Source organism: Pecten maximus, chromosome 3, assembly GCF_902652985.1.
Source record: "Pecten maximus chromosome 3, xPecMax1.1, whole genome shotgun sequence".
NCBI lineage: Eukaryota > Metazoa > Mollusca > Bivalvia > Pectinida > Pectinidae > Pecten > Pecten maximus.
The window spans coordinates 37,296,865-37,313,012 of NC_047017.1; the positions used below are offsets into that span (position 1 = coordinate 37,296,865).

At 35.8% G+C, this 16,148-nt stretch overlaps 1 protein-coding gene across 4 annotated transcripts; it reads right to left on the minus strand.

The window, feature by feature from the left end:
• Positions 1-4,937: 4,937 nt before the first annotated feature.
• Positions 4,938-16,092, minus strand: LOC117324064 (NAD-dependent protein deacetylase sirtuin-2-like). 4 transcript variants are annotated; one of them, XM_033879683.1, is made up of 16 exons: positions 15,882-16,081; positions 15,547-15,582; positions 14,570-14,626; positions 14,277-14,293; positions 13,507-13,666; positions 12,873-12,979; positions 12,531-12,587; positions 12,300-12,368; positions 9,608-9,731; positions 8,935-9,000; positions 7,533-7,588; positions 6,962-7,038; positions 6,676-6,730; positions 6,444-6,508; positions 5,932-5,998; positions 4,938-5,787 (listed from the first exon to the last, which is right to left on the minus strand). In XM_033879683.1, the coding sequence occupies exons 1-16, from the start codon at positions 15,901-15,903 to the stop codon at positions 5,611-5,613; spliced, it is 1,212 nt and encodes a 403-aa protein (XP_033735574.1). In that variant the 5' UTR covers positions 15,904-16,081; the 3' UTR covers positions 4,938-5,610. The 4 variants fall into 4 exon arrangements, with proteins under 4 accessions (XP_033735574.1, XP_033735576.1, XP_033735575.1 ...); XM_033879685.1 differs by having other exon boundaries at positions 15,538-15,582; positions 15,882-16,078; XM_033879684.1 differs by having other exon boundaries at positions 14,902-15,582; positions 15,882-16,078.
• Between the last annotated feature and the right edge of the window lie 56 nt (positions 16,093-16,148).

The following is a 16,148-nucleotide window of genomic DNA, read 5'->3' on the forward strand; positions in this document are numbered from 1 at the left end:
ACATGTATATGCATGGTTATGGGATGGGGATCTCAATTAACGGTTTCAAAAGTATAACCAAGAAAATATTGATGTCCAGCAATGCTATATTTGGTTATGAGGTGGGGATCTCAACATTTTCAAAAATACAAGAATCCTTTATAATTGCCCGCTCCTTGGCCCCTTCGGATCAGCCTGACCATTTGATTCCGCGCCACCTTGGGATGCTACCATTCAAATAACAGAAATATCGTTTAAAGCAATATTGCCAAATTGCTCCCCTTTGGCCCCGCCCCTCAGCTCCATTGGGGTCATCCCATCATTTTTAGTTTTATGAATTCATGGTTAAACTGTTGATGAACGGACGGACGTCGGACGCCACGTTACGGCATAAGCTCACCTTGGTCCTTCGGACCAGGCGAGCTAATAAAAGGGGGAGAGGAGGTTGAAAAATTTCCTCAACCTGTGTATATCTGTATGAAGCAAAAACAAACCAGAGTCTTTGGTTAATTGACCGAGAATTATATAAGCAGATCTATATTTTACTAAGTTCAATTAGATCACCGTCCTCCTTTTCTGCAAAAAAGCGGGGGTGCACATAAAAGGGCAGGCGCGCTTACATTAGATATATTACGGCAACTTAGGGCCATTCAGGTAAAAAAAATGAGCGAGTGAGGGGGCAAAATGGGCCTGAGGGGGCGAAATGGGCCTAACTTTAAGAAATCAGAAAGCGTAGCTACAATTGTACTATGCATCCTTGCATGTCACACATTTTATTCCGAAAAAATAATACACCTTTACGGTAATATGGATATACGAAATGCTTAATGCTAAAAAGTCATACCAATAGTTATTAATGGACTCATGCATGAATTGACTCTTTATTCGTATCTAATTCATCATTCCATACATTACATAGAACTTCTGCAAGAAGTGAAAAAAGGGATACTGGATAATTATATAGACAGATTTCTAACAATCGAATCAAATATGTACTCAAGTAAAGAACGCAACTTCTATTATTGTAATCTTGGCATCCCCTTTGTATTGAAGCACTTCGATATAATTGATCCGTTTCGCGTTCTCCTTTGTACTGCACAAAGGAGACAACGAAACAGATATCCGGATTTAGAGATTTATCAGATCCGGACAGGGAATAAGAGGGCATTCAAGACTAGATATTAAAAAAAATCCGTGCCTTGCGAATTGTAAGAACAACTTTAGAACCGAATGTAAACACTTTAAAAATAGACTGGATATAACTGTGAGAATCAGGAACTCCTTTAGAATACGAATCACTAAGGAAGCTACATTGACGGCCTGGTTAGGTCTGTGGTGACGTATCTTAGGTCAACATCACGACTTATCCGGCTGTATACTTAAAGCAAAAGTTTTCAATTTTACCTATAGATACGAGTATACTGACAATGTCTTATCTTTGAATAACAAAATTGTTATTGGTCATGTCAATCGTATGGTGTTCCGTAAGGGCCAAATTTCCAATATCGCTCCTTCGCTCCTTCGACCTAAATGCGAAGGAGCGAAAGGAGCGAAAACACGATGGCGAAGGAGCGAAGGAGTGAAAACACGATGGCGAAGGAGCGAAGTTCCTTCTTTGCCATCGTGTTTTCGCTCCTTCGCCATCGTGTTTTCGCTCCTTCGCCGTCGTGTTTTCGCTCCTTCGCTCCTTTGCGTTTAGGTCGAAGGAGCGATATTTGAAATTTGGCCCTAACGGAACACCATACAATCGGCTTACCCTTGACATAAGTTTATCAATAACATTAAACTCTTCAGCATGAGCCACTTGCTTCGATCTCGATCTTTACTTACAACGTAATAAGCGAGCTAAGCTGTATGAGGATAAGGATTTCATTCCCATATTGTTAATTTTACATTTATAGGAAGAAACATCCCTGCTTCCTCTGCCAACGGTGTTTACGGTGTTTTGATCGATAATCAAGGACTTGTTACCATTATCACGATTATTCGAGATTTTGGAAGATTCGTGTTGATGAAGACAATGGGAAAGTTTTATGGTTTAAAACATGATCTCATTTGGAATATTTTTATTTCCTAATGAGATTTGAAGTTAGCCGTGTTTGATCCTTGTTGATATGCCTATAGTGGTTCCGTTGTAACCCTCCTACTTCTCATTTAAGATTTTGATTTACCTCAGATTTGGCCTAGACCTGTCTGTAGTTGGATGACGTCGATGAGACAGAAGACGTTTACCCGTCCGGAACACACGGTCTGATTCTCCTTTTACTTTAGACGTTCATCAGGAACATAGGCTACATGTGTTCTATTCCTTTGTCAAGCAAAGAGTGAAACGTGAAAAGAGGAAACGAACGGCTTCGAAATAATAAAACATGTTTTACATCGCTGTTTGTGTTAAAGATAAAACAACCATTCAATACATCATTGTTTTACCATATTACTGTTATATATACTAAGTATTTTTGACGTGTGTACGATGTGTATTCAATTTATGATGCGACTGGTCGTGTAACCGATACTTTATATTTCATGAATTTCACGATCTACAATACGGACATGTCGCACTTATTCACAGAGCAATGTTGGTCTAATAATTTATTAAATTATATGTCAAGCTATCATTTATTCTAGGACAAATGTTGATCCGTAAGTAATTATATTATATATATTATGTATTGTATGCACTATGTGTGCTGTTGATCCTAAGTTTTGTTGAATCCTGTCGTAATTCAACTTCGCTAGCCAAGGATGTTCATTACGATACTCTCCTTTACACACAAGGAATTGAAGTATTGAATACTCTTGACTGGCGAAGTTGGTCTAAATTGCACTGTGTTGAATAGATCAGTGTACAATTCGCTCCATGTGATATCTTAACGAGATTTGTCACAGTGATCATGTCCACAGGTACTTGTGGATATGATTATGATGTTTCTGATTAAAATGTTTTAAAAGTACACTTTTTTGTATTAGTAGGCCAAGGAATTACAAGGATGACCATCTTCTTCATACACCATTAAAAGGATGACCATCTCTTCATACACCATTACAACAATGACCATCTCCTTCATATACCATTACAAGGATGACCATCTCTTCATACACCATTACAACAATGACCATCTCCTTCATACACAATTACAGTGATGGTCATCTCCTTCATACACCATTACAACAATGACCATCTCCTTCATATACCATTACAAGGATGACCATCTCCTTCATACACAATTACAAGGATGACCATCTCCTTCATACACATTTACAATGATGACCATCTCCTTCATACACAATTACAACAATGACCATCTCCTTCATACACAATTACAAGGATGACCATCTCCTTCATACACATTTACAATGATGACCATCTCCTTCATACACAATTACAAGGATGACCATCTCCTTCATACACCATTACAGTGATGACCATCTCCTTGATACACCATTACAAGGATGACCATGTCATCCATACACAATTACAAGGATGACCATCTCCTTCATACACCATTACAAGGATGACCATCTCCTTCATACACATTTACAGTGATGACCATTTCCTTCATACACATTTACAGTGATGACCATCTCCTTCATACACCATTACAAGGCTGACCATCTCCTTCATACACCATTACAAGGATGACCATCTCCTTCATACACATTTACAATGATAACCATCTCCTTCATACACCATTACAAGGATGACCATCTCCTTCATACACCATTACAAGGATGACCATCTCCTTCATACACCATTACAATGATGACCATCTCCTTGATACACCATCACAAGGATGACCATCTCCTTCATACACAATTACAAGGATGACCATCTCCTTGATACACCATCACAAGGATGACCATCTCCTTCATACACAATTACAGTGATGACCATCTCCTTCATATACCATTACAAGGATGACCATCTCCTTCATACACATTTACAATGATGACCATCTCCTTCATACACCATTACAATGATAACCATCTCCTTCATACACATTTACAATGATAACCATCTCCTTCATACACATTTACAATGATAACCATCTCCTTCATATACATACACAATTACAAGGATGACCATCTCCTTCATACACCATTACAAGGATGACCATCTCCTTCATACACCATTACAAGGATGACCATCTCCTTCATACACCATTACAATGATAACCATCTCCTTCATACACCATTACAATGATAACCATCTCCTTCATATACATACACAATTACAAGGATGACCATCTCCTTCATACACCATTACAAGGATGACCATCTCCTTCATACACCATTACAGTGATGACCATCTCCTTCATACACCATTACAAGGATGACCATCTCCTTCATACACAATTACAGTGATGACCATCTCCTTCATACACCATTACAAGGATGACCATCTCCTTCATACATCATTACAACGATGACCATCTCCTTCATACACCATTACAAGGATGACCATCTCCTTCATACACCATTACAAGGATGACCATCTCTTCATACACCATTACAAGGATGACCATCTCCTTGATACACATACACCATTACAGTGATGACCATCTCCTTCATATACCATTACAAGGATGACCATCTCCTTCATACACCATTACAAGGATGACCATCTCCTTGATACACCATTACAAGGATGACCATCTCCTTCATACACCATTACAAGGATGACCATCTCCTTCATACACCATTACAGTAATGACCATCTCCTTCATACACCATTACAAGGATGACCATCTCCTTCATACACCATTACAAGGATGACCATCTCCTTCATACACAATTACAATGATGACCATCTCCTTGATACACCATTACAAGGATGACCATCTCCTTGACCATCATTGTGAGGACGACCATTTTCTCCATATACAATACATTGTATATAATATATCTACTGAACACTGTTCAGTGTTTAATGTGGTGATAGATAAACAACATACCGGTAAATATTCTGTTTATATTTGTCAACATACAGTGTATATATACAATACATCACCAAAAAGTCTATATAGGTACACTCTCACAGTGGTATACAAAACCACGGATAAAAAATCTCATAAAAATATAAATGTACGAGAGATCAAAACGTCCAACAAGACAAAAAGTCACACACTTAAAATTAGTTTTGTTTGAAAGTTTGATTGTATTGCGCTTATAAATATATTATCCACAATGTAACAATAGGCCTGTCTGTGTTGCTACAATGAATATTTCAATAATATAAATTTTTACATTACGGTATCTTTTGTAGGATTGGATGATAAGAGAAACAGCAGGGTGTTACAGGAAACTTAGTAAGCACTGTCACTTTATGTTATTGCACAAACATTTAAAATAATTAGTACACACAACTGCTCTATCAGGACACACATGAAAAAATAAGATTTCCACATCAAAGTTGTACAGAAAGATGTTGGTGAATTTCCTGTCCAAAAAATCTTGTTTTTCAATTACATGACATCACAACATCCTAGCCAATCGTGTCATGCCTGTTTGATTCATCAAGCCTTGATTATATGTTACTGCTATGATTATGTTTCATAATTATGTGTTTAATGGTTTATTTTCCTTTAGATTTAGACGTTGTGGTTCGAGAATCAGTATGTGTTTAATGGTTTATTTTCCTTTAGATTTAGGTGTTGTGGTTCCAGAATCAGTATGTGTTTTTCCAAGGTTTCCTCGTCTGTTTTCTGCTCCCTTTACTTTCTGGAACCTGACATTTTTGGATTTCAGCAGTGACATTTCCTTATAGATCTTGGCATGCCCTTCCTTGACAACCCTGGTGAGTTCCTCCTGATAACAGAAAGAGTGTCAGCAATCTTAATGTGTCAAACTTGATTTTAGAAACAGTTACTTACACAATAATGTACACTGATTATCTAATGAATTTAACTGTACAGCAAGTTACCTCTGCAAAATCGAACATTTATTTCTCACCTTCCAGCCAAGTTTTTCTGTCAGAGTGAAACATCCCTCATCACACGTTCCTTGCCAAAACACATCTCTAGAACACGAACAACAAGTATTGTTAGTACCATGTGCACTATGATAGAACAAAAGGCCCAGAAGACATGTATCGCTGCCTTTGAATTGGGTTTGAGGAAATTACATATATAATGGTATATACAAATGTTTATTAAATCACATATAGCATGTATATCATGGTATATAAAAATGTTTATTTAATCACATATACAATATATATCATGGTATATAAGAATGTTTACTAAATCACATATACAATATTTATCATGGTATATAAAAATTGTTTATTAAATCACATATACAATGTATATAAAAAATGTTTATTTAATCACATATACAATGTATATCATGGTATATAAGAATGTTTACTAAATCACATATACAATGTATATCATGGTATATAAAAATGTTTATTAAATCACATACAATGTATATCATGGTATATAAAAATGATAATCACTTACCTGTAGTTGTCCTTGTCATTAAATTTGAAACCTCCTTTGAAGAAAATGAATGAGAAACTGACACCCTGAAAAAAGACAAGTCAGTCAACATTATTCTTATAATTTACTCTTCTGTAAAAGTGAATCAGACACTCTCGTACACCCATTTATTCAAAGTTTTTTTTAAATATTCAAACATTGTTGACAACAATTTTAGAACCTTATCACAGAAATAAAGGTCACTGTGACTCACTTCAGTTCCAGTTTTCTCTAGGTTGATATATAATCTTGGAGTATTTGTTGGGACCCTGTCAATTAGAGAAGACAGTAGCAGTATACATAATTAAATTGTCATGTTTTTAAGTACTAAGTAAAGTTAATGAGTATAAGGTGTGATCTGTTAGAAGTAATAGCCACAGCATCAACCCTGTGTCTGTACCTGAATTAGATGAGAAAAGCTGCACACCTGATTTACAAACTAATTATAAAACAGTACATGTTAAATTTAATCAGGTGATATCTTTTTGTGACAAACTTACCTGTGACTTAATGAAGCAAATGGCTGAACCACAAGTGATGTTCCCATAATAATCAGCAAGTCACATTTCCCAAAGTCCTGTAAGGTCATACATACAACAATTATCAGTTAATCAAGTTCGTAAACCATTAGGCTAACTTGGATAAACAAATGTAAACTTTATTATTTTATACGACTTGCAAAACAAGTTATATCAACTTATATTAATCATAATTGTTGGCCGTGAAGGGTATGAATTTAATTAAGGGTATGCCTTACTCTTTCTCTATTTATGTTGTTCATAATAATAGATGCCTAAACAAAATTCCAGAGTAAAAATAAGACACTCAAGATCAGTTTTATATAGACAGAAATTTGCTGATCTAGGTATATATTTGCATGTACGGTAATGTTCCAAGTATATAAAGGGCAGTAACTCTGTTAACAAATAATACACTATCAATATATCAGGACAAAACTATTAATTAGTAGGGCATAAGGAATGTATAAAAATACAGATGGGATGTATCACAGAAAAAGAAAAATCATTTTCGCAATTTCTTTTGAAGGTTACAAGGTAATGGTGAGGTTACCTCTTCAACACATTCAGCAAACTTTTTAGGTAGTGTGTCTCCAAAAAACACAATGTCTGAAATAAAAACACAGTAAAAGTTACACAAAATATTGTCATGATTTACATATATGACAATCAAATTAAAACATGAATCTTTTGAATTTGGAACAGATATGACATGATTACTAATGATCTGGTTCTTTAACACTGACATGACCCCAATATAATGACATGACCCTGTTACACTGACATGACCTCAATGAACTGACATGACCCCAATATACTGACATGACCCTGTTACACTGACATGACCTCAATGTACTGACATGGCCCCAATATACTGACATGACCCTATTATAACGACATCACCCCAATGTACTGACACGACCTCAATGTACTGTCATGACCCGAATGTGCTAACCTGACCCCAATATACTGACATGACTCTGTTACACTTACATGACCTCAATGTACTGACATGACCCCAATATACTGACATGACCCTGTTACACTGACATGACCCTGTTACACTGACATGACCTCAATATACTGACATGACTCTGTTACACTGACATGACCCTGTTACACTGACATGACCTCAATGTACTGACATGACCCCAATATACTGACATGACCCTGTTACACTGACATGACCCTGTTACACTGACATGACCCCAATATAATGACATGACCCTGTTACACTGACATGACCTCAATGTACTGACATGACCCCAATATACTGACATGACCCTGTTACACTGACATGACCCTGTTACACTAACATGACCTCAATATACTGACATGACCCTGTTACACTGACATGACCCTGTTACACTGACATGACCCCAATATAATGACATGACCCTGTTACACTGACATGACCTCAATATACTGACATGACTCTGTTACACTTACATGACCCCAATATACTGACATGACCCTGTTACACTGACATGATCCTATTATAACGAAAACACCTCAATGTACTGACATGACTCTGTTACACTGACATTACCCTGTTACACTGACATGATCCTATTATAACGACATCACCCCAATGTACTGACACGACCTCAATGTACTGTCATGACCCGAATGTGCTAACCTGACCCCAATGTACTGACATGACTCTGTTAAACTGACATTACCCTGTTACACTGACATGACCCCAATATACTGACATGACTCTGTTACACTGTCATTACCCTGTTACACTGACATGACCTCAATGTACTGACACGACCTCAATGTACTGACAGGACCTCAATGTACTGTCATGACCCGAATGTGCTAACCTGACCCCAATGTACTGACATATGACCCTTTTACAATGATATGCCTTTGATGTACTGATTTAGACCCTATGGTAATTTCTGACCTCTTATATACTAAATGGAGTACATCAAGTTAACAGCACTGACCTGGTTTGATGATACCATTGCATTCTGGGATTTCACACCTAGGTATTACCCCAGCCAACACTTTATCTACAATGGAGTAACATTAATGTCAGAAAGATCACATATCCACCACTGAATACAAATAAAATATGCTTATCCTTAGCTTCACTGAGAAATATTAACTTTAGAGAAATTGGCAATAATGACTTACAAAGATAAAATTTACACAGTAGTTTTCACTAACTTTTTCAAGTATAACGGCCATCTTCAGGCGATTATATAATAACATAACAAAGTTGGACGATAAACATATGTACAACACAACAACACACACATGAGCAAAACAAATACATACACTTGTACAACAAAGAAACTAAATTGCTTATCAACATATCATATACCTGTACAACACAGCAATATATACCTGTACAACACAACAATATATACCTGTACAACACAACAATATATACCTGTACAACACAGCAATATATACCTGTACAACACAACAATATATACCTGTACAACACAACAATATATACCTGTACAACACAACAATTTATACCTGTACAACACAACAATATATACATTGTACCTGTACAACACAACAACATATGATTGTACAACCAATGATATCTGCCTGTACAACATGTCACCATATCCAAACATACTTGTATTTCAAATAAAAACATCATACCTTCCATGACCTCCTTGCTGTATTCTTTTTTGCAGACAAGACAATGAGCTGTACGAAAACTTCCATGAGCTTCTACTAGTTTTTCGGGATCCAATCCAGACTGAATTTCAAGTGTGTCTATGTTCTGAAAATATCAGAAACAGCTTGTGACCACAATCTTCCTTAGGCATCACATTTCAGAGACTGCTCAAATTGGAGAGATAATTTTTCATTCACCAATGTGCCCTTGTAAAAGAAATATCAGAACTCAGTAACCTCCGAGAGGGGGAAGGTATTATCACAATACAGAGACAGCCTCTATTAATTGAAATATTACCACATACAGCAACCCAATCTAGTGATGGAAATATTACCGGATAGAGCAACCCAATCTAGTGATGGAAATATTACCACATACAGCAACCCAATCTAGTGATGGAAATATTACCGGATAAAGCAACCCCATCTAGTGATGGAAATATTACCACATACAGCAACCCAATCTAGTGATGGAAATATTACCACGTACAGCAACCCAATCTAGTGATGGAAATATTACCACATACAGCAACCCCATCTAGTGATGGAAATATTACCACATACAGCAACCCAATCTAGTCGGGGAAATATTACCACATACAGCAACCCAATCTAGTGATGGAAATATTACCGGATAAAGCAACCCCATCTAGTCAGGGAAATATTATCACATACAGCAACCCCATAATAAGTGAGGGAAATATTACCACATACAGCAACCCAATCTAGTGATGGAAATATTACCACATACAGCAACCAAGTCTAGTGATGGAAATATTACCACATACAGCAGCCCAATCTAGTGATGGAAATATTACCACATACAGCAACCCAATATAGTGATGGAAATATTACCACATAGAGTAACCCAATCTAGTGATGGAAATATTACCACATACAGCAACACCATCTAGTCAGGGAAATATTACCACATACAGCAACCCAATCTAGTGATGGAAATATTACCACATAGAGTAACCCAATCTATTGATGGAAATATTACCACATACAGCAACCCCATCTAGTCAGGGAAATATTACCACATACAGCAACCCAATCTAGTGATGGAAATATTACCGGATAAAGCAACCCAATCTAGTCAGGGAAATATAATCACATACAGCAACCCAATCTAGTGATGGAAATATTACCACATACAGCAACCCAATCTAGTGATGGAAATATTACCGGATAAAGCAACCCCATCTAGTCAGGGAAATATAATCACATACAGCAACCCCATAATAAGTGGGGTAAATATTACCACATACAGCAACCCAATCTAGTGATGGAAATATTACCGGATAAAGCAACCCCATCTAGTCAGGGAAATATAATCACATACAGCAACCCCATAATAAGTGGGGGAAATATTACCACAAAGAGTAACCCCATCTAGTGATGGAAATATTACCGGATAAAGCAACCCCATCTAGTCAGGGAAATATAATCACATACAGCAACCCCATAATAAGTGGGGGAAATATTACCACATACAGCAACCCAATCTAGTGATGGAAATATTACCGGATAAAGCAACCCCATCTAGTCAGGGAAATATAATCACATACAGCAACCCCATAATAAGTGGGGGAAATATTACCACACAGAGTAACACCATCTAGTGAGTGAAATATTACCCGATAAAGCAACCCCATCTAGTGATGAAAATATTACCCGATAAAGCAACCCCATCTAGTCAGGGAAATATTATCACATACAGCAACCCCATAATAAGTGAGGGAAATATTATCACATACAGCAACCCCATCTAGTGATGGAAATATTACCACATACAGCAACCAAGTCTAGTGATGGAAATATTACCACATACAGCAGCCCAATCTAGTGATGGAAATATTACCACATACAGCAGCCCAATCTAGTGATGGAAATATTACCACATACAGCAGCCCAATCTAGTGATGGAAATATTACCACATACAGCAGCCCAAGTCTAGTGATGGAAATATTACCACATACAGCAGCCCAATCTAGTGATGGAAATATTACCACATACAGCAGCCCAATCTAGTCGGGGAAATATTACCACATACAGCAGCCCAATCTAGTGATGGAAATATTACCACGTACAGCAGCCCAATCTAGTAATGGAAATATCATCGTAATACAGTAATCGCCTGTCATGAGGGGAATATTATATTATCGCAATAGAGCAACCCTTCTCTAGTGAGAGAAATATTATCGCAATAGAGCAACCCTTCTCTAGTGAGAGAAATATTATCGCAATAGAGCAACCCTTCTCTAGTGAGAGAAATTTTATCGCAATAGAGCAACCCTTCTCTAGTGATAGAAATATTATCGCAATAGAGGAACCCTTCTCTAGTGAGAGAAATATTATCGCAATAGAGCAACCCTTCTCTAGTGAGAGAAATATTATTTATAATACAGCATCCCTGTCTAGTGAGGGAGGATATAATCATGATACAGCAATCCCCTGTAGTGAGGGAAATATTATCACAATACAGCAAGCCTCCTCTACTGATAGAAATATTATCACAATACAGCAACCTGCTCTAGTGAGAGAAATATCAAAGTTATGATAATATTATCATAACGGATAAGTATTGGGAAAAGATTTTTAAGTTATCAACTCAGAAAGCATTGTGCTAATCTTAAGTCTACCAATCTATGTATCCGTGCTTGAACTGACCTGTGTATAATGTCGTAGCAGGAGACCTTTGTTGTGTAGCATTTTAATAAAGTAGTGGCAAGGTGTTGGCTGAAAGTTAAAGAATGATATGGTTAAATCTAATCACATTTAAATCAAATACATGTAGTAGAATTTTTGTTATCTTGAATAGTGAATTAAGTTTAATTTATAAAAAATCATTGTTATAACATTAATTGAAATGTACATGAAACATTATATTTTCTGAATTACCTTGAAAATACCAGGCCATATCTCTTTGGCTAAGGAAAAGAATGGCTCTGGGTTTTTCTGAAAAATAAATATAAGAAAAACATGTACAATAGAATATGAAATTTCCTTGTAACAATATAATACTGTGGTAACATCAAAGACAAGAGGTCATTTGAATTACCTCATTCTTACTTTATATATTCTTTCAAACATTTTGCACCCCTTTCAGTCTTCAACTGAGCTAGGAACACCAATGCCATCACCCTCTGCAATAGTTCAAAGATCATAATCGATCATGTCTTACAAATTGAATAACTGAAATTTGTCTTTTGATTTTCTCCAAACTACACATTGATAACTGACCTGGAAGTATTCCAGGTCAAACATAGCCTCTGGGTAAGGTAAGTGGTATTTCTCTAGATTATCATACAACCCAGTTACTGGGGATCGGAAATCAGGAATACCAGCCGCTGAAATGTACAATCATCATGTCCAAAGTCAAATCTGTAACATTCTAGTTTCACTGCTTTTTTAAATAAACAGATCTATGGTACGTAAGAAACTGTTACAGTAGATGAAGTATGTTCTCAATCTATAGCCTCCAACTTTAAAAAACAAGCATCTTATATAAAGCTATTAATGTGCATATTGTGATCTAAAATGTAAATTTTAATCCTCAATATGATGGGACAATTTCTATTTGCTAATTAGCTCATCATATAAACAAATATGCTAATCTTTGTTACAGTTCATTTGATTAGTAAGTATAGTTGCACATATAAAGAGTGTGTTAATAAAAGTTAAAAAGCAAATATGTTCTATTCTGATTAGTTTAAACATGGGATTCTCATAAACTGCCTTATTTATTATAAAAAAATACTCCATTAAATATAATTCAAATAAATCCTTAAATCCTGTTATTTTTGTGGACTGTCATTATGTATAACTAAATTATGTAATTATTTCGGCGGATTATAAACATAACATCCAAACTTACATGTAGAAATACCAGCGCCTACCATGGTGATGATATTCTTACACTTTCCAGCTTTGATAAAGTTGACTATACCATCTAGATCTAGTGTGTCCAACAACTGTACAGGTGGAGGCCCTATATCTAGTTTCTTCTTCACTTCATACAACAAGCTGTCTGGACCCTGCAGATATAGTCACTTATAGAAATAACAGAAAGGTGTCTTATATTAAATCACCATTGCCATCAAGAGAAAGAAATCTGCTGCTTACCAAACTTATATTGATTGTCCCATACCCTTAAAATGCTTCATATACATGTAAAACAGAAGAGTCTGAAGATATACTGACACTAAAGATAAGCTCGCACTTTAGTTATACTGACACTGAAGATATACTGACAATGAAATTAAACTGACAATGAAATTAAACTGACAATGAAATTATACCGACATTGAAGTTATACAGACACTGAAGTTATACCGACACTGAAGTTATACCGACACTGAAGTTATACTTACACTGAAGATGTACTGACACTGAAGATGTACTGACACCGAATATATACTGACACTGAAGTTATACTTACACTGAAGTTATACTGACAGTGAAGATGTACTGACACCGAATATATACTGACACTGAAGTTATACTGATACTGAAGTTACACTGGTTCTTTTTTTCATGAAACACTTCAGATTTTATTATATTTCTTTATTTTGTTTCTGTTTCAGTGTTGAAATATAAATTATATAAAAACTAGTTGCTAATCATTCATATATTTTCCCAACTTACCTTCATCTCTTCTGATTCTGAAATATATATACATTGTATAAATTATACAATTTGGTTGGTTAACATGTTAACATTAGCTGTGATAATATCACATTGTTTGATAAATTATCATGATCAGATCATGGTAAAAGATGACATGACAAAAACAGATGAATAAGCAATGCAGACAAATATTGAGTAACATATGTTATCATACACTACAAATATATAATCTGAAAATTGTCAACAATAATCCATCTAGGTTGTCGCATAAACCATTACAAAATCTGTTTGAATGTTGAAAGTGTTTTTACCTGGATCAATGGCTGATACATCACCAAATACAATCTGTTTAGTTTTCCTATCAAAATCTGTAAAAGAAATATCTTTAAATGATGATTGTTAAAGCAAAATATATTTGTCAAAGTAAGATAACCTTGAATCACTATTGTTCACCTCTCAATTTTAAAATCTGTTTTAATTATTGAAATGTTTAGTAACTTGTTACCATTCTTGACCAGTGATTATATTTACTTGAGTGTTTATATGGTAGTACGATAGGAAGAAAGGATGAAAAATAAAGAAGCAACCTCTTGCTCCCCTTTCAGACATCCAGTCACTAGGCTAAAGGGAAAATCATGCTAACCTGAGCTAGTAAGTTGACATACTCTTTTACACTATTCCCTCCTTCACAAAGTCTTCATTCCCTAATACAACCACAGCCCAGATTCTAATTCCAAAGAAGCCCTTTAATCTCCTATATTCCCTCCTTCACAAAGTCTTCAACCCCTAAGACAACTACAGCCCAGATTCTAATTCCAAAGAAGCTCTTTAATCTCCTATAGCTTACACTTGGATTGGTCAACAGCACATAGCTGCATTAGGCCATGGGTAATGAAAAATATCTTGCCCACACTGGGGCTTGAACAAGCAACCGCTTGCTTTCTTCACTAGTCTCCAGGAAATTTCCTATCAGTTTTAATGACTAAAGTGACATTATACTCTGTACTTTAATAGCTGTGCACATTGTATTTTATAGTGGTACACTGTATCTCAAATCCACATTTTGCAAACAATTTGATGGTTTACAAAACATCAAGATGCAAAGGGGATCTGGATCAGGTCGCTCAAATGGACAGAACATCTCTCTACGAGTTCGGAGCTCCCAGGTTCAAGTCCCATGCAGTAAGATTGTTGCATTTGTCCTCTCCTGTTATACTTCTATACACGATATCATAATTATTTAGGGTTCTTTCTTAAATGTAATTAAGAAAATCCATACATCACATACACCATTTCATATCTGGATTTGTTGTTGAACCACCATCTAAAATTAAAATAAAACGACAAATAAGTTTTGAAATTCATAATCAAACAAAGGTGAGTATAATAATTATTCTGGAATTTCACCCCTCCCAGTGAGACCCAAACAGGCGGCAAAAGACAACATATATGTTTTGAAAAAAGAAATATATGCTGCAATTGTAGATGGTTTATTAAATATGGGCATAACTTGAAATCATTAACATTATGTGTATTATCTCCATGAAGTGAAGTAAAAAAAACCTAAAAAAACAGAACTTTGATCTACATGTATACATTATAGAGTCTACACTATAAACTTACCATCTTTTTGTTCAGAAGCCATTCTAATACTATTAGTAATAGGCAATATTCTCTTTTTGACAACTAGGCCTTTAATAAGACATCAATAAGTCAGTCCCGGATATGATGAAATTAACTCCCTAAAAATTCCCTCTTAACAGTTGAAATCATTCTTAGCTGAAGCAAACACATCCTTGTTTATAATGATCATAATGTTTGACATGTGCGCGTTGTTGACAACAAATGTAGTTGAATCCGGATCTCTAGTGCGGTTTTGTGTTAGTCAGT

Bases quoted from the DNA above. Each gene is read 5' to 3' on its own strand.
- LOC117324064 (XM_033879683.1), bottom strand. From the start codon at position 15,903: ATGGCTTCTGAACAAAAAGATG. The intron at 7,039-7,532 runs GTAACCTCACCA...ATGACCTTACAG, and splicing joins TTGCTGAATGTGTTGAAGAG to GACTTTGGGAAATGTGACTT. The intron at 6,509-6,675 runs GTGAGTCACAGT...GTCTTTTTTCAG, and splicing joins TAGAGAAAACTGGAACTGAA to GGTGTCAGTTTCTCATTCAT.